The following is a 21,925-nucleotide window of genomic DNA, read 5'->3' as shown; positions in this document are numbered from 1 at the left end:
GTACGGTTCTAGAACACTCCCCTCCCTTTCTTCCAAGAGTCCAAATCAAGAAAGTGCTCTTACTAAAAATTACTTTTTAAAGACATCCAAATAGGAGGATCCCGAACAACCATGGAAGTAGATGAAACTTTTCTCGCACGTAGGAAGTATAACAGAGGCCGCAAATTAAAAGGGAAAACAGTTATCATCTTCGATATGTATTGTGAGGAAACCAAACGTGCCCCTATTTGAAAGTGACCAATAAACCAAAATGGTATTTTGGCGATATATAACGTTAAAAAAATATATAAAACGAGAAACAAATCAATCATATCCGAGTTTGTGTGTAAACAGTACTTTATAATAAAATATTAAAATATAAATTAATTGCGCCTAATTCTCGCGTATTTTACGACCGAACGGGGATAATGGACTGTAATATCTGTTATATGGTGCTGAATTGGGTAGAGTTGTACCAACTTTTTCACAAAAGGGCATGAAAATGGCAGCGTGGTACCAACGGGCCGATGCATGACACAAAGGGCTGAATTTGGTACAATTGTACCAAGTGTAGCAACACTGGTGGGCGCTGTCGACTTGAATTTTTTAAATTATTGTAGTTGGAGCACTGCACTGCAATGTTTGTTTCAAGTACACCCGCATAACAAAGAAAGAGACAGAGTGTTATCTAGTTCTATGTTTACGTTATTATGCATACACCGTGTCGATAATTGAATCAGTCTGAGTGGTTTAAGAAATAAATTATCATGTGCAGAAAGACGTAAGTTAAGCAGAGAGGAGGAGAAAAATGAAAGAGAGCAACTGAAGAAAATTCCTAAACTCGAAACGTTCTTTGGTGGCAGAGAAAGTGATAAGACAACAATCACGTCAGCAGGTGATACAGTTGCGGATGGTATCCAACGTGAACATCAATGACAGTGGTACAGATGAGATTAATGCTTGCAGTTCTGCAGTAACTCCAGTCACTTTGAAAAATCCGAAAGTTCGACTTAGACGGCCGGTAAAAGAAACAATAGTTTGGAAGTCACAGGAAAAAGTTACAAACTAAATAGTGATCACAGATTTTGAGAGTATGCACACCGATACTAAAGCTGCAGCTCACTCTACTACTATAGAAAGGAAGGTAAGAAAATTACTGATAATCTCTTCCACTTATGACTTGTTTGTACAATAGACCTGCGCATCAAAAATTGGCAAATTTATTTGTATGTCTTCGCATCTTCCATATTGGGATGCAGTTACCCGGTGTCTTATGGGCTACTTATAAGTTCATAAACCCTATTATAAAAAAAATAAAACTATTCATACAAGTAAGGTCAAATATGAACTCTAATTCAGTCTCTACCGACAGTTCGATGCATACGAAGAGGAAGCAAATAACATAAGTGGATGTCAGAAATATCTGCATGACAAGGAACGGAAGAAAAGTAGGAAAGTGGTCCCGATGAAACAAAAGAGGGAGAGCACGTGTTTACAGGAAGAGAACGATTTCGTATGGAGACATTTAACGGAATTGTGCAGAAGAAAAAAGGCATAATAAATGAAACATTTAATTTTCTCGCAAAACTGGATAGTGTGGACTATGAAACCATCAGAGCAAAAGCACATGCATTGGTTCTCCATTACAAACATGACCTAAATCACAGTTTTTCGAATGAGTGCATTCATTTCAAAGCTCACTTGAAAGCATGTGGTGTAGCCATCACAACTGCATCTGAAATGTTGAAGTACATTCGGACAAAAAAACTCGAAACCATCTTTCCCAATGTAGATACTTGCCTACGAATATTTGTATCTGCACCAACTTCGAACTGTTCAGGGAAAAGATCTTTTTCTGTGTTAAAACGCCTTAAGAATTATTTACGATCCACATTGCAAAACAAAACAAACAAAAAAAACAAAAAAACTTTCAGCTCTTAGTAAATATGTATTGAAAGCGAACTGTTACGGAAGATAGATTTTGAACCAGTTGTTAGTTTATTTACAGACGTTAAACCCAGAAAGAAGTGTTTTACTCTGTGACAAATATCCAGTAACTGTTGAAGTGTTTTACTCTGTGACAAATATCCAGTAACTGTTGATGTTTAAAGATAAAAAGATAGTGTTACCGACCAAATTATAACATATAAAGATGTAGCCTATAACCACTGTAAGTTTCAAAGCGTCATGAATGTTTGTTTTATGTAATATGAAGAACAGATTTTTTTACTGGTATATACCTAGGTATATATTATACTGGTGTATTTTAAATATGAGTTGTGCTGGTGTTTTATGAGAAGTGTGTTGGTGTAAGGTGGGGAAGGGGGTGCCTTATGTCAGAGTGCCTAGGGGCGCCAGAAACCTTAATCCGCCCCTGCATATAACAGAGCATGAAATATCAGGTTTGAATCCAGCAGCCAGATTAAAGAGTCTGGTTGCCATTTTTATCAGGCAAACTAAGTGAAGGTCAAATGCCTATCGCACCGTAAGTCATTGAAATTTGGCGAAAAAGTATAGCTAGGTAATTTGGGTCGTGTAATATTTTTTGGTGCTTTGATGCAAGTAACACTCCATGGGGTCCCGGTAGCGTCGTCCAAATTTGTAAAACAAAATATTTTCCCGGATTTATCCGAATTTCTGAATCGTGTGATACGTGTATTTTATCATTCGAAAACTTGATTCAGTGGAAAGATATTTACTTACAAGTTATAAAGCTTGGTCAATTATTGTATGAATAAATTCTCATAAAGGATACTTTATTATTCTTTTTATTTTTTATTTAGCTCCTGGTATACGGCAGCTTATAGTTTCACTCCAGGTATATGTGGTACTAGATTTGTCGGTAACTATTGATCAGATCTGAACCAAGTTAGGGTGGGGAAGTAGCCTATGGTCTAGGGAATAAAGATCAGTATAATTGGTGGACGGCTTCAGCCGGAACAAGTTCGACTTGACAGCAGATATAGTGTTACACAGTTTTGCACGTTTTCATTTTTCACTAATTTCGCCTATGTTTTTGGTTCGAAAATAGTTTTTAATTTCATATCTATTACACATACTTCAATAATTCGAGAAACTCGTCGAAGCAAGGGAATATGTTATTTTTGAGGTACCTTCTGTGGAGATACCGGCACCCTGGATCCCGTTAGGTGTGCCTAAATCCCAGCGGTTTTATTTCAGATTGGACTCACTTGAAGAAAGAAAAAAAAAAGTTTTGTTACCAAGTGTTTTTTTTTTTTTTTTTTTTCATTCATTATTTTACTTTCTGAATTAGAAAGCCTTATAAAACAGACGAATAATGAAACTTCAATTTTAATGTTAGAAGTTACGATGGACATGACAATTCGTTAATGAAATATTTATGTTTAAAGAAATATGTTTAAAAAAGTAGTAGTTTAATATATCTTTTCTAAATTATAAACTTACTGAACAGGGCATTAGCTTTTACCTTTGTATATTTAAAGTTTGCAACTCTATACTTTCATGCCGTTTAACAAAAGAGAAGTACGAATTTACGAAATCCCACTAGTTAGTGAATGGCTAATACATAGTCTTGTAGCATACAATTTGCTGACCAGTTTGTTTTTTGTTGCACATCAATAGAATGACTAGGGGCTGAGATACTTCAGATTCGGTAACCCCTTCCACCACCACCAAATGCCGCATCTCCTAAAACAAATATGATTGCCACTCGAAACCTAAAGTCACTAAAATTAAAATAATGGTTGTTCTGAACTAACAGCATGGTAAGATAACTGCACATCAAAGTCAGATTTTTTTAAAAAAATGTCAAGGAACGATTTATTCGTTTCTTGGACCACTTGACATGCATTTTCCGTGAAGGCCTATGTCTTGAAGAGCAAGGTAAGGACTGTTTGGGTAACAAGCTTCCAAATACACCCTTCGATGCCAATTTACGATGGAATACTTAAAACTAAAACCAATAATAACAGCGGCAACAACGAGAAATGGTAGAGGAAACAGTCGGCCTGGTCCTGCATTTAAAGATACCATCCCAATATTCGTTTGGTGATCCTGAAAAAAACTTAGTCAAGATGGCTGGCCACCTGCCGATTGCAAAGGGAGAACACTAACCATTAGTTTGTGCCTGCTCGGTTCTGAGCTTTACTTATCGGCACCATTCCATCATTTGCTTGTTGGCATTGAGGAAAACCCTTGCTTCTAATTACTTTATCCTGGGATTGAATGTAGGGCCCCTTGTTAATGAAGCCAACATAATCGCTATTCTAAGATGGGCCAAGTATCTATACAATACTGAGATGTCTTTGTCTCGTTCCCACGTCTTTAAAAATAAATAGTAATGAGACTTCGGAATGAAATACTCTATTTTCAATAAAGTATTCTAAATTACATTACGTTTTAAGATAAGAAAAAAGTTTTATACAGCAAAATGACGGACGACATCTCACAATGCTGACATGAACGTTATTTTCTTTCCTATTTTTTAAAATTTTGTCCAAGCAGAAACCGAAACTCACCAACTACGGTATATAATTCCTGATATTTAATTGATATCACGATATCCTGATGTATTAATAAATACGTCTTTAAAATGTATTGACTTATGTTTCAGGAGAACATGTAGTCTTAGATTTTAAAAATTAGGAATATAGTGTAATATGGTATTTCAGGATTCCTACTGGTCAGAGAAGTCAGGGAAAATGGTGCAGGTCAAGGAAACTCAGGGAAAAAGACTGGAAATTAGGGAAATTTTATGGAATATATTTTTTTCTAATATTAATTGTACAGAAATTTCAGCTTAGCCAACCATTAATGATCACAGTATAGAACGTTGCTCAGATTTTTATGGGTGGCAAGTGGTATGTACGTATGAGCAATTGATTATTATTTGTCTCTATGAAATAAATGTTCTCATATATAAATATTCACCGTTATTTATTCCTTATTTATATGTCAATGTCATCCGATACCTGTCATGAAAGTCAGGGAATTTCCTGCCGAAGGTCAGGGAAATAGATTTCTCCAGATCAGTAGGAACCCTGTATTTGTAGTTGTAGTTATGTTATTTGCAACAATTCATTTAAGTTGAAATTTCACAACTAATATAAATTAGAACATATTGAAAAATCTATGTTAATCCACAAATTACTTCAAAATCTATATTTCCTTTAGTTGTACAAGGCAATATTATAAGTCCTACAATATTTTCAAAACTCAAATATCAGGCGCGTGTGTATACACCGTGATCGACCGTAAGTACAAGATTAAACTGGCCGAAAAGGTAGTATGGCTAGCGGACTATTTAACACGGAGGCAGCCACTCCGTCAGTATCTTCAGTCAGTTTCCAGTGGCAGTGACGATGAGTGCTCAACAACCTGTGATATGTGAACTGTTATTATGTGAGTTCCAACTCGAGCATAACCCTGCGGCAGCAACCCGAAACATTTGTCATGCGAAAGGGAAGGCACACTGAACCACAACAAAGACCACACACCTTGTAATTCCTCAGACCTCGTTTACGATAAAGTGCTCTCTTTCTTGGAAAATGTTGGGTTCTGTGGCGATATATCGCTGTTTGATTCGACCTTCGACACGAATTCGATTCTGTTCATCTGATATGGTGAGGAGTCGTCCACAACATGATTGATCAATCACATTAAAGGTAGCCAGATTTGCTTATTTCAACTGCCTGGCCCACCATCTCACCGTACAGATGTCAACGGTAAGTCACCGTAAACAGCTGAATTTGAATAGGCTCGCAACTCTCAGCTGACAGGAAATCAATGACTACTTCTTGCTTCAAACTAATCTTCATGTTGGTCGCCATATTAAGTTATCAGCATACCAACGACTCCTTAAAAAATGCCTTACATAAAGGACAAATATAGGCACAAAGAGAATTTTGCAAAGCGGTTAACAAATAAAAAGGTTACAGCCTTGGAGGCATTACTTTTCAATTAAGTCTCATAGTAGCGTAAAAGGTGGGAGTCATTTGAAAAATAGTGGGTGACCCTTGTCCTCTATAGTGATCATGGCCGAAGAAAATAAAATAAATAAAATCTAGGTTAGCGTTTAACCTGAAAATTGTCTGGTTTCTATGGAAGTAAGAATAGCCATCATACCTATCATAGTGTTACGAACTATCAGAAGTTTCTTTCTGGATTAAGGCTTTGCTAATTTGATTACAAGAACACAGATGTAAGAAAAACAATACATTTCTGTAATTTCTATATCTTAATTTTCTTCAGTCCTTCGGAAATTAACGTTTTTGTTCTAAAGTTTTAAATTTGCATATGCATTACCTGATTTGAAAGGTGAATTAAAATAAATTATTTATTTATGTATTGAAATTACTTTTCTTTTTACAGGTCAATTGTTTGGCACTGACAGATGAACCAATTAAAAATATTGGTGAGGTGGAGGACAAGGGATTTCTTCAGAAGCTTTTGACAATACTGTAAGTTGCTAATGCCTTCTGAGTTCTCGAAATAATTAATCTAGAGTATTTATTAGCTATAAATGTTGCGAAAGTCAAGAAAGTCTTAATATAGTTAAAACTGTCTATCAGACAACCTCGGAATATGCTAATGGTACGTAACTGTAACAATGTGAAAGAAAGATGTTACATTTTGCATGGAGCATTAAGAATTATAAATCCAACCCACTTAGTTTGCGTGGAATTCTGTGGAGATCCTTCTCTAGGCTGCTGGGCCTTGGGACACCTATTTATCCTAGTTATTAGAGAAATTTATACTTTTTATAGTGATATTGTATTATACTGTTTATAATAGGACATTTTGTAATAAAATTGATAGTGGAAGGAACAATTCCTGTGTGTATGATTTGCTTTACTTACCTGCATTAAGCAGAACTTTACAATATATTAAGAAAATCAAATAAAATATATTTACCTGGGTTCGTCGTCGTTAATATTTTATCCAATATGTAGGTAACAATTGACTCTTTCGTTTAACAAGGGACAGAAATTCAACGAAAAACGAGATTCCACCTGGTTACATTTCTGTTGTTTCCCAACATTTCTAGTTCACTAGCCTGTTGTTTAGATTTTTCTTTATATACCAGTGGGTAAAATTGAAGAAGACCTACTAAATTAAACATATTTTATTTTATTTGACTATTATACATTTCATAGTAACACTTACCTACATTCTATTAAAATACATTTAACATGGGGCTGCAGTGGCTCAGTAGTAGAGCGCTCATATCTGGCATGTGGGATCTGTGATTCGATCCCAGCTCTCGCTAAATGGGCTTCGTTTTCTCCCATTTTATCCCACCATTACTATCCATCTTGTTATAACCTCGGTGCATAATCGTGCGATATTAAAAAGAAAAGAAGGAAGAAAAATAATTAAGTAAATTTCTGTACTATAATCATAAATTTAATTGGATGTTCGTCCGTAATTGAATCGAAAGTTGTATTATTAATGGTGGAATTGCAAAGCTTATTTACTAAATGAGTGATATTTGTAAGCAATGATGGGTTTGGAGGTAGCAAGGATGTTAATACTTACATATTATTTCACCTCGTATACAACGCAAAACGAAATGCAAGTCGTATAAAGACAGTATTTGAGCGTAAATACACTACTGTTTGTGAAAATTGCAACATCAGAAAAAAACACGCGTAAATGAAATGAAATTTATGTTGGATTCCTTTCATGACAATACGGAAATGATAACATTTTCAGAAGTCTACGTCTAAGCTTGAGAAATCTGATGGCGAGAAGCTTCCACGTGCTGCATTCAGTTTCTTACGTTATGGCGTTTGATGTGTTGCTGAGGAATCGCCTACTACGCTGTTTCTTTGCGAGTCCATACGACATCGACAGTGTGCTCGAGAACCTTAACGAACAAAATGCTGACCAACCGTGTCTCACACTTGTTTGATGGGGGAATGTTAGGTTACCGTGCAGGCTGGGAAGAAGCGGTACCCGTCGTTCTCCGAAGGTTTACCTGGATATCTACTAGTCTGGAAAACATGGAAAATCTGGAAAAGTCAGGGAATTTTCTGTATATTCTGGAAATTTTTGATAAAGTTAGGTTTATTTCTTTGGTTTTTTAATTTTATCTGCACAATGTTTGGAAAACAAATTTTCGTTACAGCAGAAGTCATCATACAATGAAGGACTTCCTGAAAAGAATTGGCAACCCTTGCGTCTGGAGCTTGTGGTTTCTGATCTCCACATTAAAAAATGATCCTCATGTCCAGAAATGTAATTAGGCTATTGCAACCGGTGACCCCCAATAAAGTTCTGATCGTGTTGATTTTAATGTAGCGATAAGTTAGAGCCTAACTATGTATGGTTAACTCTAATTTATAATATAATGCTTACCTACATTAGTTAGATATAAAGCTCCTATTCCATTTCCTCCACATTCCATTTTTAGTACAGTTTGGCATTCCGCGTGTCTTTTGTGATGTTTATTATTATTTTGTAGGTAATTTCTATTGTAACTTTTTAACAGGATCACTTTTTCTAGCAAATGCTCATATTTTTATAGAAAACGTGAATTTAGAAATAAACCTGCCATATTTTCTCCATGAGAATACGGGACTCCTAAGATCCCCCCTTTCTTAACTTTCCAACACAATGCAATGAACTGTAGTCTGGTTATGAACAAAAGTATAATAGGCCGCGGTGGCTCAGTGGTAGAGCGTTCACCTCTAGTGCATGGGGTTCCTAGTTCGATCCCAGCTCGCGCCAAGTGAGCTTTGTGGTGGACAAAGGACGTGCTCGTGTGTTTTCTCGGGATTCTCCCGTTTCCTCCCACTTTCTTCATTCCGTCATTTCATTCATTTCTCATCATCACCGTCACCTTGAGCATAGCAGGCATAACCGTGAGACTAAAACTAAAAGATTTCATTTTATTTTTATTTTTTTCAATAATATAAAAGGCGAAAGTTCACTAAGCAGCTGTTGCTTTTCTCTGTTCGTACCCTGCAATTAATTGTATAGACTGAAGATGCCTAAAAACTTAAGATGTGTTATAAAAATGCTTTACAGGAAAATAATATGCAAATTATTTAAATCAGTGGCACTATCTACTTTCAATATTTTTTGCGCGTTTAGCAATATTTATTTACATGGCTGTATCTGCCAAAATTACGTTCGTCAGTTTAATCTGATGAAAAGCTGATTTTTCTCCTAGTGTCGTGTGTAATTGTCAGGACCAGATTTACATTTTTCTAAGACCTGGACCAAAGCACAATTCTGTGCCCCTAGCCTCTGAAAAAGATTATAATTCTTGTTAACATATCTAATGTGTTGCTGAAGAAAAGGTTGGTCATCTTCCCTGTGTTTGTAAATGTAGAAACACTCAACGCCTTTTTTTTTTTTTTTTTTTAAACGTTTTGAAGAGTATCCGAGTTTTCATCAAGTGCAATGGAAAAAGTAGCATTGCAAATTTCGCTAGCTATCAAGTCGAACAGGGTGGTGTTATAACTTCCTTGAAACTGTTATGCAACAGCGTATTGTTCATTCACTAATTACATGATTCCCAGCCAATGTCATAATTTTTTGTTTTTCACTTTTCGAATAAGCTGATATTGACAGCAGAAATGGAACGGAGTTAAAATACGGGACATTTCCCTGTCCCGATTAAATTTACGGGGACGCGGGATACTCGGGCCCAAAAACGGAACGTATGGCAGGCTTAAGCGTAAAATAAATAGTTTTATTGTTGAAGTATTCATTTCCGATCGTTCTGCGTTTAATTCGGGAATTTCCCGAGCACTTCTTTCACGGCGTGTACATCAAAACTTCCACTAGTACGGAAATTTGAACTCAGCTTTTGAAATAGTAAGCGTTACATAGTCTTCGGAAGCCCGAGCATTAAGCTTCTTAAATTTGACAAGAATTTTTACGCTATTGCTGGTGTTGATTTGAAGCTTGTTTGAAGAGTAGCAACAAATGACTGAATTAAACTGTTATTGTTGGAAAACCAAATTTTAGTTGAACATCCTTGTGTTTTGCATCAAAGGTAAGAAATAATACTAATAAGTTTTACTAATGTATTTACATATGTACTATTAGTACCGGCACCTATGACCTTAAACCCGTCAAACGTAAGAGTGATAATGTCCCTCGGTGTCGCCAAGTCGACGAGCATACTATTCACGGAAATATTTTCTAAAGTACAAAATTGCTTATTTTACTTCAAATAGGCTATAAGCATAATCCATACATTAATTTGTTCTATAACTATCTCAAGCTAAGGTAAGTTAAAAAAAAAAAATCATTTAGTGCATTCAGAACTTTATAAAGGTCTTATGTTGAATGTTGTTGTATGCCTTAACGTGAAAGCCTCTAATTCGCCCAAGGAAAGTCTAAAATCTGATAAAAATCACTTACAATGTGATCACCTTAGTTGTATCAATAATATACTAACAAATAGGTCAAAAACCCAGGTGGGTTTTAAAGTGGGCTTTTTCAGGTGGGGACAAACCCTGCTTGACGCGAGCTAAGATCGAACCAGGGACCTCATGCACTAGAGGTGAGCGCCCTTGTACAGAGCCACCGTAGCCCTTGTGTTAAATAGTCCTTTTGGTGCAAGTGGTCCCGGGTTCGATTGCCGGTGGGAGCATTTAGTCGAAAAAGATGTAAAAGCTTTTTCAGGCCATCTATCCTGAGTCAGATTTTCCTGAGTTTTCCTCATTTACACCAGCAAATACTGGTACAGTACTTCACTTAATGGTCCCAGACCGGTTCCTTCCTCCTTTCTGCCCCCCTCCCCAATTGCCCGGGTAATGTGATCACCGACTGAAAATCTGGAAATTCAATATGCTAATATTATAGCCTCTAATAGTTCTCGACTGAATCAAAATGGATTCCCTCTTTTAACCATGGCGCAGTCATGAGCGCTGAACTTCAATATTTAACTTTAATTCAGTGTCAGAATTCTATTCGGTAGCGTTTCTCCGTCGGTGGCGCCTATTAAGTTCTTGGAAATTATAGAAGGCACGTATATTTAAGTTGGAGTTACTGTTTAAGAAATTACATTGTAGTAAGTAGACCACGAAAGGTGATGTTTACGACATAAATTTATCACTTCTAAAATTGCATGCGTACGGTGTACATCCATCCAGATCACGCTACGGACAGATGGTGAGTGAGGATGAGCAAAGTGACAGAAAAATATGTACTGTACTACTACTTTTTGGGTGAGGGTTAGTTAATAAACGCTATATTTTTGTACACGGTCAAGAGTATACCATTACCATCATTTCTTGAAATAAATGCGAAGTCATTAGATCAATTCGAAGGTAAAGATTAGTTTAGCACACGAAACATACAAAATGTGGATGAATAATTAAGATTTTTTTTCTAAATATGAAAATTTTCTCAAAAGTTTATGAAATATGAAAGTTCATGAAACACGCTATTTTGATTCGACTTACCATGGAACATTAAAATCCTTGTCCCCATTGCCCTACAAAGCATGGTTTAAAATAAACAATTTCATATTATGCCTCTTTCTATTCATAACGTAAGGTTTTTTAATTCGATATTTGTACCACGATGTAGAGAAGACCTTATTTTGATATAATTGTTCACTATGGCGTCATTTTAATGGATAAATGTTTTTCCGCTATTGTTAACCTCTCTTAGTTTACTTTAGATGTTTATTGTTTTTATCATTTTTATTATTATTATTATTGCTTCTGTATTATATCATTGTCCCCTTGATTTGTTAGATATTCTAGTATAAACTGTTTTTAAGCTGTATCTGGAATTACTTTCATTAAAAAAAAAAAAAAAAAAAAAAATCACCATTACTTTGAATGAATCAGTGACTTGTAGGTTATCGTTTTAAAGAAATTTTCGTTTGAAACTTTCAGAGTGACATTTAAAGAATGAAAATGTACGATTGAAACGGGAATTCAACCTGGTTTCCGTTTTCTATGCCAGTGAACTAACTACTCCATCCAGTTCTAACCTTATAATTTGCTGTTCATATCGGCACTAATATGGTCTGCATTTTATGCTTGTGGCTAATCTGTATTTAGTGAATGCTATTAATTAAGATTTTGAGCTATTTCTATAAATTCTTAATGTGATCTTTCAAACTGAATGTGTCGATACTAACTCTTCAAAAGAAAGTAACTTGAGGAATACTTGAGAATATTTCATTACGCAGAACTGACTTCGTGCTGTTTTACTCTTACCTGATTAAGTTATATTTGTGCTTCTTTCCTTTTTTGAGCAACGATCAGTTAGGGATTAGAGGTCTGATAAGTGTGATTGTGGGATGGTCTTACATGCTGAAGATGCTAGAATCTTAATCTGTGTTATTGCTAGTAAAATTTAATATGATACTTTAAAATTAGTGTGTGTTGCATTTGTTTTTTTAAGGCATAGATAGTATTCGATCATAATTTAGACATTCTGATTGTTTCTTACAGAACTCCCAAGAAGTCCGAATTGTTGAATAATTCAAATCCCGCAAATATCAGCCAGGCCCTTGAAGTCTTTTTAAAAGGTAAGCATGAGCCGACAGTTGTCCGTAGTATTAACGATATAAGTAGAAAATATATCAATGTACGTCATTGATGTATGTTTATAAATTATGTGATACCACTGTGCTATAATATTTTTTTATGTGGATTATTATTTTAATATCTTGCTAATGTTTGATACAGATTTCACGTAGACACAAATAGACACAACTTTTTAATATTATTATTATTTACATTTGTTTAAGTGACGTGTGAAATTGAAGCATGTTTATAATAATGATAAAATATGTTTTGTATTACCTCTGATGGCATCCTGTATTTATTAATCAAATTGTTTCGGTAGTTCGTACTGCTTTCATCACTAGAGTTTGGTCAATTATTGACAAATGATGTTAAGCACTAAGTGATAAGTGCAAAACTTATTTTATTATTGATGTTATATTATATAATTGAGAAATTGAGGAGGAACAATTTGTTATCAGGAGAGATAAGGACACGAGAGATTAATTGGGTTAAGGTGATCTGTGAAAGGTTTATAGAAAAACGAAAAAAGTTGTATGTGGTATTTTTTGATCTAGAAAAGGCTTTTGACCGCTTGATTTGAGAATAATTGTTGCAAGTTCTGAAAAAAGCTTGGGTTGAAATGGAAAGATCGAAGATTCACAAGAAACATATATGAACTAACAAATAAGTGTTAGAATAGGGGAGGAAATGACTGATGGGAGTGCAGTTGGAAGGGAAGTTCCACAGAGATGCTGTCACTTGCCTCCAAAAGTTGTGAAAAATATGAGATGGAAATAAATGTTAGAAAAAAAAAAAAAAAAAAAAAAAACTGATTGGAACGAAGGGGTCGGTGTCAATTATAGAAGTAGGAAGGGAGAAAATAGAACAGGCGACTAGTTTCCGATACCTGGATAGTATTACCAGTAATGACATGAAGTGTGAACACGAAATAAAAGCAAGAATAGGGATGTCAAAAGAAGCCTTTAAGAGGAAGATAAGAGTACAATTAATGGACGATATCAAATCAGGAAAATCTCATGTGAAGACGAAGAGGTTAGCGAAAGACAGTAGAGCATTGAAGCTTCTCAGTTGCCAGAAGATCTATGATGATGATGATGATGATAATATTTGTAACAACGATCTTTCCGTCTGATTGCAATATGTTTAATAAAAGAGACTCGTAAAACAAACTTAACTCAACTTCAGGATTTTATGAAATCTGCAGTTTCGAGTTCCGCTTCACTAGAAAAATATACGAATAAGTTCTCTCCTAAGAATTGTAGCCAACTTAATAAGGAAAAATCAAATTGAATGGGATAAGTTCTTTCAAACTGGACCATTAAAAAATATTTCAATGTTAGGCAGTATTACCTTAAAATAGGGTGACTAGTGACCTAAGAAAACTTGGAAGTAGCCTGGAATTTACTTTTGTATTTGGGAAACATGTAATTTAACCTGAAACTTGAATTTTTCCCAAATGTTTTTAGCATTTGAAAGTTTAGAATTTAAATTAATAATTTTTAGAATTCCTCATCTAGTAAAAATAAAATGTGAAAACGTTACTACTACCAAGGAATATGAATCATAGGGCAGTTAAAGGTGAGAACTCTGCTTGCTTTTGTCAATTACTGCACATTTTTTTTTTTTCAATTGGCTTTCTGATAGGAGTTATTAACAATGACAACTTTTCCTTGTGTTAAAAGAAATATAGACTTGGAAAATAATATAAATAGATACGTTAAAAAAATAAAAAATAAACATCTTGTAAAAAGTCCTTATTATTTAAACTCAAAGATGGTTTTATAAATTATCAGAAATGAAAAATCGTCACCCGTCATTTCTTAATTACTACCGAACAAAAGCATTGAGAAGGTTTCTGTAATAATTAGAGGCATGAGTTTTTCGCAATGCGCTATGAAACGAAATGTGTCAGAATTAAGTAATTTTCAGTTTCTTCACGTTTTCTGATATTCTGTGTGTATTTTAATTGGTTTCCGTTGCGCGATAAAACACGGAATTGGCAATTTTGTGCGAAATTTCTAATAATACGCGAAATTTTAAAAATACGTTTTCATTAATTTAAAAACGCCAGTTTTCCGCTGACGAAACGGTAGAACGTGACATTAACGGTGCATTTTGGGTGATTCGGACATGACTGTAGAGAACATGTTGCGCTTTAGCTATCACCATCGCAGCTTAATGGGGAGGAGCCGTTTTAATTAGCTAGCTAATGGCATGAACTAGTGATAAGTGACAAACGTACAACAATGGAGGAGGAAAATGTGGAAACATGTAACGTGCTTATATTTAATGCTTATATGTAACTTGTGCCTACGTGTTTTCAAAAGACACCAAAACTTTCTTACTCATAATAATTTTAGTTACTGATTTTCCTTCAGTTTAATTTAAAAAAAAGATACAAATTTCTATAAGTGAAATTTACAATGTCAAGTGAAATATTCAGTGTATTTTGTTTTTAAGCAATTAATGGCTTATTTTTATGATGATCTATGATGATAAGGAACAATTTTTAAAATGTCAGAGAATATCTTTTCCACGAGCTACAAAATGTGAAACGACTTGGAAAATGCGACAAAACGCGAAATATGAAAAACGATATGCGAAATTTTCAAATTCTTGTGCGAAAAACTAGTGCCCGTAGTAGTAATGTATCCCACCAGATTCCGAGATCTGTTATCTAGAAATGTTTCAGAAATTAGACAAAATTTAAATCTACTGACAACACTAATCCTTTATTTGCCATTGGGTTGTGAATTACATAATTTCTTTACTGTATATGAGTAACAGTAGATAAAATATAGTTCAATATAACACATATAATATTTGTGATAAATTGGGAGGAAACATTCTTCATGCATGAATTAAACATTGTTTTAGATCATACCAAAACTAACACTTCACCCGGAATTGACAATATTAAATGCACACATTATAAGAACTTATCGACGGAAAGCCATTATACATTATTAAATTTATGTAATAACATTTAAGAAACTAGAAAAATAAAAAAATTCTGGAAGAATATATTAGTGGTACCCTTCCTAAACACACAAACCGATGGATCTTCCTAACAGTTACAGACCAATAGCGTTACTAGCATGCTCATTGAAAATTTACAAATAGTTAATTCTCAACAGACTTATTTGGTGTCTGTATATATAAACAAATATTTTCGAGCAGTGTTTTCGGCTTTAGAAAGAAACTATTCTATAAATAATTTCCGTGGAGTTTTCATGGCTGATATAAGAGTTTTAATGGCTATAGTCATTCATTTATAGAAAGCTTATGACTCAGTATTGTTAGATTTATTCATAGAAAAAATATATATAATTTCAGAATTCCTTCTAAAATGATAGTACATGATCTAATTAATTGGCATATCTATATTAAAAGCTACAATATGTATAACTAATCACCTAACCGAATTAAGTCCAACTATCTTCAGTATTTACATGGCTTATCTTTTCAAGCTTCTGGACAACAAAATTTCATCACTTTTTATGCAGATGTCTTGGTGATCTATTATACCACAGGGAAGCCATTGGAAAGAATAAACTTCAGACTGTCCTATTCATTGACGAGAAATGATGTTCTCAACATGAGCTGGAGATTAATAATAATAATAAAACATAATCGTTTTTAAGAAAAGAACAAATACATTTCCTTCTATCATAAAAGAACATCACCATCTACAAAGCTGCAAAGTATGAGTCATAATTAAATATCTAGGACTACTTTTAGATTCTAAATTAAGTTGAGAAACATCTAGAATAGAAACTACAGTGGACTCTTTTTAATTCGAAATCCAAGGGGACATGAAAAAACTTCGAATTATCCAAAATTCGAATTATCCAACAACATTCATTTTCACATTTATAACAACAAACAAACCAAAGTACTGTGCATCAAAAACATATTCGTATGGTGTAGACTTTACCTTTAAAGCAGCTTATTATTTGCTTGATCGAATACTGCAAACTAACAAACGACATTGACTCCACATAATTCAAACTACGTGTACAATGGAAAATATATTTAAGTACTACACTACAACATACATTGAATAGCCCAAACAATTAAACACCAGTAACAATTTGAATATTATGTTCTCACTTTTAAGAAGTCGTAAACCTCATTTGCTTAAATTTGATTGCTTTTGTACGGTCAATAAATCTTGAATTTCATGTATTGCGTGGAATACGATATTAATAACATTTGGTTAACTTTATCAATAATTCATCTTAAATTTTTAACCAATTCTGAAACAAGATGAGATTGGCACACGTTCTCTATCTTTACTTTTTCCTCAACTCGCCTTCGTCTTTATCACTACATAGCTTTTCTATTTATCTTTTGTATTACTTTTCCCTATGACTGCATCTGGATAACTGAAAACACGTTAAAATCGTATTTCTCTGTTTACATCTGTCCAACATTAAAAATTTTCAACTGTATTTACTTCGAATTATCCAAAACATAGGTTCAAAAATTCGATTTATCCATGATTTTTTCCAAGTTCGAATTAATGAGAGAGCACTGTATTAAGCTACAGATTCTCCTAACAAGTTAAAGTGGTAAGAAATAGGGATTACATTCGAAAGTTCTGTATAATGTGTCTTGTAAAATCACAAGAGACCAGAATTCTTTATGGAAGCATGTTTTATTCTCTCAGTCGGTTATACATTTATGAGACTTACCTAAGATTCAATATGGCGGTCTTAAATTATCTTATAACCAAGCTTCTATCAAAAGAATGCTTAATGGTAGAAACGTACTTTCCCTCACATTTACACATTTTTCCTCTGGTATGCAAATTTACAATTTCAAGGTAGGGGTCCGCGGTGGCTCAGTGGTAGAGCGTTCACCTCTGGTGCTTGGGGTCCCGGGTTCGATCCCAGCCCCCGCCAAGTGAACTTTGTGGTGGACAAACACCGTGTGCGTGGGTTTTCTCGGGGTTCTCCCGTTTCCTCCCACTTTCTTCATTCCACCATTTCATTCATTACCCATCATCACCGTCTCCTTTAGCCTAATCGGCATAACCGCGGGACTTAAAAAACTCAATTTCAAGGTATTGGCGTTGATTAACACTAAAGGTTATATGCCTCACAGCGTACATTGATCTGCGAATGCCCCATAAAACGAGGTTTTTAGATTAGGGCATTTTGACTACGCCGGGTTTTTAGTACATTCGGAAGCGTTGGATTGCAAGAATATCGTCTTTACGTATGAATTTTTATTTGTAGCATTTTTATTGACCAATAAATCGTACAATTAATATTAATAAAGATTAAAAAAGCAGTTCTTATCTATAAATAACACATCTGAACCACATGAGCGGGTCTTCCGCTGTACTCTATTAATGGAGCATATTATGTAATTGGATTTTTGCATTCAAGTATTATTAAACAGTACTTTTTTCATACGTGTTTGCGACAACTCGTAGGTTATGATAAAAACTCAACTTACACAAAGAGCCATTAAGAAGCGTTTTCCAACCAGTGTGCCGCGGCACACTGGTGTGCCGTGAATGGACTGCTGGTGTGCTGCGAGGAATCGAAACAAAATTATTAATTTTATAACAATCAAATTGCAAAACGTAGGGAAAAATGTATATTTGTATTTCACATTATTATGAACCTCTACTATGAATCTACAATTTTAAGTTTCATACCGGGTTACTGTTCTGTACATTTCTAATGTTGAAAAAATATTTATCATTGTTATAACCATTATTGCTTCTTTATTGTTGCAGACTATTTTGTAACTTGAAAATTTAAAATATCATTCAATCCTTCGACAAATTACCTACATTTGTGTTTTAAAAGTAAAAGAGATTTGTTTGTTTGTTCGTTATTTAGTGATCTCCCTTCTTAGTAAAAGGTTGGATACAGTTTTTAAACAGAAAGCGTATTTTTAGAAACCTGAGTCCAATATTTCATTGCAATTGTTTTCTATTTTAAAATTAGAATGAAAAATAAGCATAATGATTTACCAAGGGGGAAGAACAGTGAAAGAGATTTCTTTCTGGGAGAGATCAATAATCACAGAAAAAATACCACTGTGTTTTATATTTACAAATAATAATATCTATAAGTGTGCCGCGAGAATCGAAGTAACTTCCGTAGTGTGCTGCAAGTTGAAAAAGATTGGGAAATGCTGCCTTAAGATCTATTTACATAAATCGGAACTGTCTGTACGTTGATGATAAATGTCATTCATTGATTAGATTACCCATACAAAAGTGAACTACACCAATAAGAATTTCACTTCTGTCTAAGATTCTTCTCAGCTCCAAAGTATTATCATGTTCTAGAATACGTCTAACGAAGTTCTAATCACAGTATTTGTTAGAAGTTCTAATCACAGTATTCTCTCTCTCTCTCTCTCTCTCTCTCTTTTTTTTTTTTTTTTTATAAAGACATACACCAATCGGTAGATCTGAAATGATATGAGTGAGTGTAAACGTTGAGCACCGTCTTCTAGAGCAGTGATTCTCATCTGATGTGTCGCGACACACTTGTGTGTTTCGCAGTTCCCTAAGGTGTGTTGCGAAATTTTAGAATTTAGAAATCATGAAGAATTTGGTAATAATTAGGTAAAATCGAGACAGATTGTACCAGACAACACCTCCAGCAGTAGCAATAATGCTCACTGCTAGATAAGAGTCATTATAAAAACTAATTGTTTTCACTATTATAATAGATATTATTATTATTATTATTATTATTATTATTATTATTATTATTATTATTATTATTATTATTATTATTTATAATAAGAATATCAAACAAGTGTGTGGTGATGTCCTGGACGTTTAGTAAAATGTGTCGTCAGTCGAAAAAGTTGAGAACCAGTGTTCTATAGAATCGAGGAGAAAAATAAAACATTTTGCAAATGTATAAAAATTCCTGTACGGTAATCACGCTACACATTAAGATGCAACTGATATTTTACTATATCCTCATGAAGCTTTTCATTATGACGGCAATACACAATTATAGTTAATGAGATGAGCCTACAATTATGATTAATTTTTGTTTAATTACAGTATTTTCCAAACATTATTGATCACATCAGTTTTAGTACGTAGCTATTGGGAAAAACTGATTTTAATGGCTTTTTTTTTTTTTTTTTTTTTGTTTTTATTTGACGGAATCGATTATTTCTGTGTATATGTATATGCTCATTAAGGTCTCTCTCTATCTGTAATGGACGCTGGAGCTGTTGCTAATTGCAGAGACGCTGGAAAACAAGGAAAATACAACCACCTTCTCGAAAATTTTGTTTTCGCTCCAGTTACTATTGAGACAAATGGGCTTGGGGTGCAAGAAGTCTTGAATTTATTAGGAAAGTAGGAAGACGTATTTCTTGCGTTTCCGGCAAAGTTCGCTTCACATCTTTTCTAATACAGCGAATAGCTGTTTCTACCCAACGTGGCAACGTCTCATCAGTCCTTGGCACTTTACCACCTGGAAAGGAACTGGATGAAGTGTTCGTACTCTAATAAGAATTTATATAAGTCATTCCGTGAATAATATTTTTTGTTTTATATCATTCCCAGGTAATATGAAATCCATTCTGGTGACTTCCTCTTACATAAGTAGCAGGGTTGGCTGGTTTAAACCAGCTATATATATATATATATATATATATATATATATATATATATAAACCTGTTTAAACCAAAAAAAAAAAAAAAAAAAAAAAAAAAGAACGAAAAATGCTTTAAATCTTGTGAACTTTATGGTGATGTTTCCATATATCAAACCATCCGCATTACGTTTATCTACTTTTCACCTTTTAATCAAGAGGGCCCGTGTTCAATTCTCGGTCGAACCACAACCCATCTTTCAAGTGTAAACCAAGTAGCGATTCGAGGTGTCCCTCTAAGCAAAAGTCTTCTCCGTGATAACCTTGGTATTTCATAAGGATGTTAAGCCTAAACATACGAAATGAAACCAAATTATATATTTCTACTTGAATGAATGCCTGTTGTTTTATAAAGAAGCCAAAGTTGCTTAAATATATTGATAGAAATTGGCAAAATGTATCAACTGTCTACGTAGCTTCCATCAGCAGCTTGGATTTGACTTTGTTTTAATTTTATTGAATGAAATCTACACATCAAATTTGTAATTTAATACCTCAGTTTTAGCGTAGTGATTATGATACGTTAACCTTAAAATTTTACATACAATACATTTAAAGTAATAACAGGATTTTCCCAATGGCTAAGGCGGGAGTTTCCCGATTTATATATAATTCTGTATAATGTTTTTACTTGTGTAACTGTTTATCTTTTTGTCCTTCTGAAACGACTCTTGACAATTATATTAACAAGTAGGCCTATGTAAAGATCAGTACAACGTATTTTTATCAGGAGTCCTTCGTGAGTGAGTCGGCAATCGCATTTGTGACCAATCAGTCCCGGTTTCCTGTCCAAATGGACAATTTCTCTTGAATGTAAGCCGAGAAGCTGTTTGCATTCCGCTTTAAGCTTATGTGACCCCTTCTAGCATAACCTTGTTGTTGCATAATAACACCAAGGCGAAACAAACTAATTTCTGTCCATATTTAATATAAATACATAGAGTAAATTATTAAAAAAAAAAAGGTTTAAACAAAAAAATGTTTTTTTTGTTGTTTTTTGTCAATAAAAAACATGGTTTTTGCCAACCCTGATAAATAGGAAAATGAATTATTTATTTGATATTTTAAACTTTTGTACAATTGTTTAAATTTTATATACAAGGTGTCTCAAAAGTCCCCTGACATAGGGTAACTGTTATTATCAGAGCTACAACAAAATGTAAGAGAGGAAACAGTCTCCAAGTATGACGCTTTCAATCCGTAGTGAAGGAATTTTTTAAATCGGGCGAGCCGCTTGGTCTGTACACTCTTTATGCGCCCAATGTAAAATGAAAATGAAAGTTGCCATTTATCTGGATCCACAACACAAGTGAATGAAGTTACTGCCAGTTATACTAACGTGTCGATGGCCAGTCCCCATTTCAAATACGCCTCCGTTCACCATACTGTTACAAAATTTGTCAACCTCCTGTCCCGTCCTTCTCTCCCCCAGCTCCAGATTAAGTGACAACGTTGCATTTCATTTAACATTGGGCGCATAACGAGTGTACAGCCCAAACGGCTAATCCGATTTAAAAAATTCCTTCACTTTAGATTGAAAGCACATATGTGGAGGCGGTTTCCCCTCTTACATTTTATTGTAACTCTGATAATAATAGAGTTATCCTATGTCAGGAAACTTTTGAGACACCCTGTATATTTCGATTTTTGATAATTATATGCATTCTCTAAATTAGTGCAATTCTGACGATAAAGGCAGTTGTCTTTTATTTTATAATTCAACTACACTCCTTAATTTCCCTTCTGTAAATTTGGAATTTGCAATGTACTGTTATAATTGTTTTTTTTTAATGATTAATCCTTTTCTT

The 21,925-nt window shown here is 34.2% G+C and overlaps 1 protein-coding gene across 4 annotated transcripts in view; it reads left to right on the top strand.

The window, feature by feature from the left end:
- LOC145673405 (uncharacterized) overlaps positions 1 to 21,925 on the top strand; it is a 188,376-nt gene that overhangs the window by 21,079 nt on the left and 145,372 nt on the right. For all 4 annotated transcript variants that reach the window (XM_081743078.1, XM_081743076.1, XM_081743077.1 and 1 more), the window contains exons 2-3: positions 6,331 to 6,419; positions 12,390 to 12,466. In XM_081743078.1, the coding sequence (XP_081599204.1) occupies positions 6,331 to 6,419; positions 12,390 to 12,466 (166 nt within the window). The remainder of the gene's footprint in view (positions 1 to 6,330; positions 6,420 to 12,389; positions 12,467 to 21,925) is intronic.

Source organism: Thermobia domestica, chromosome 16, assembly GCF_964235325.1.
Source record: "Thermobia domestica chromosome 16, izTheDome1.hap1.1, whole genome shotgun sequence".
NCBI lineage: Eukaryota > Metazoa > Arthropoda > Insecta > Zygentoma > Lepismatidae > Thermobia > Thermobia domestica.
The sequence above is the reverse complement of the archived record's forward strand: the minus strand, read 5'-3'. Positions and strand labels throughout refer to the sequence as shown.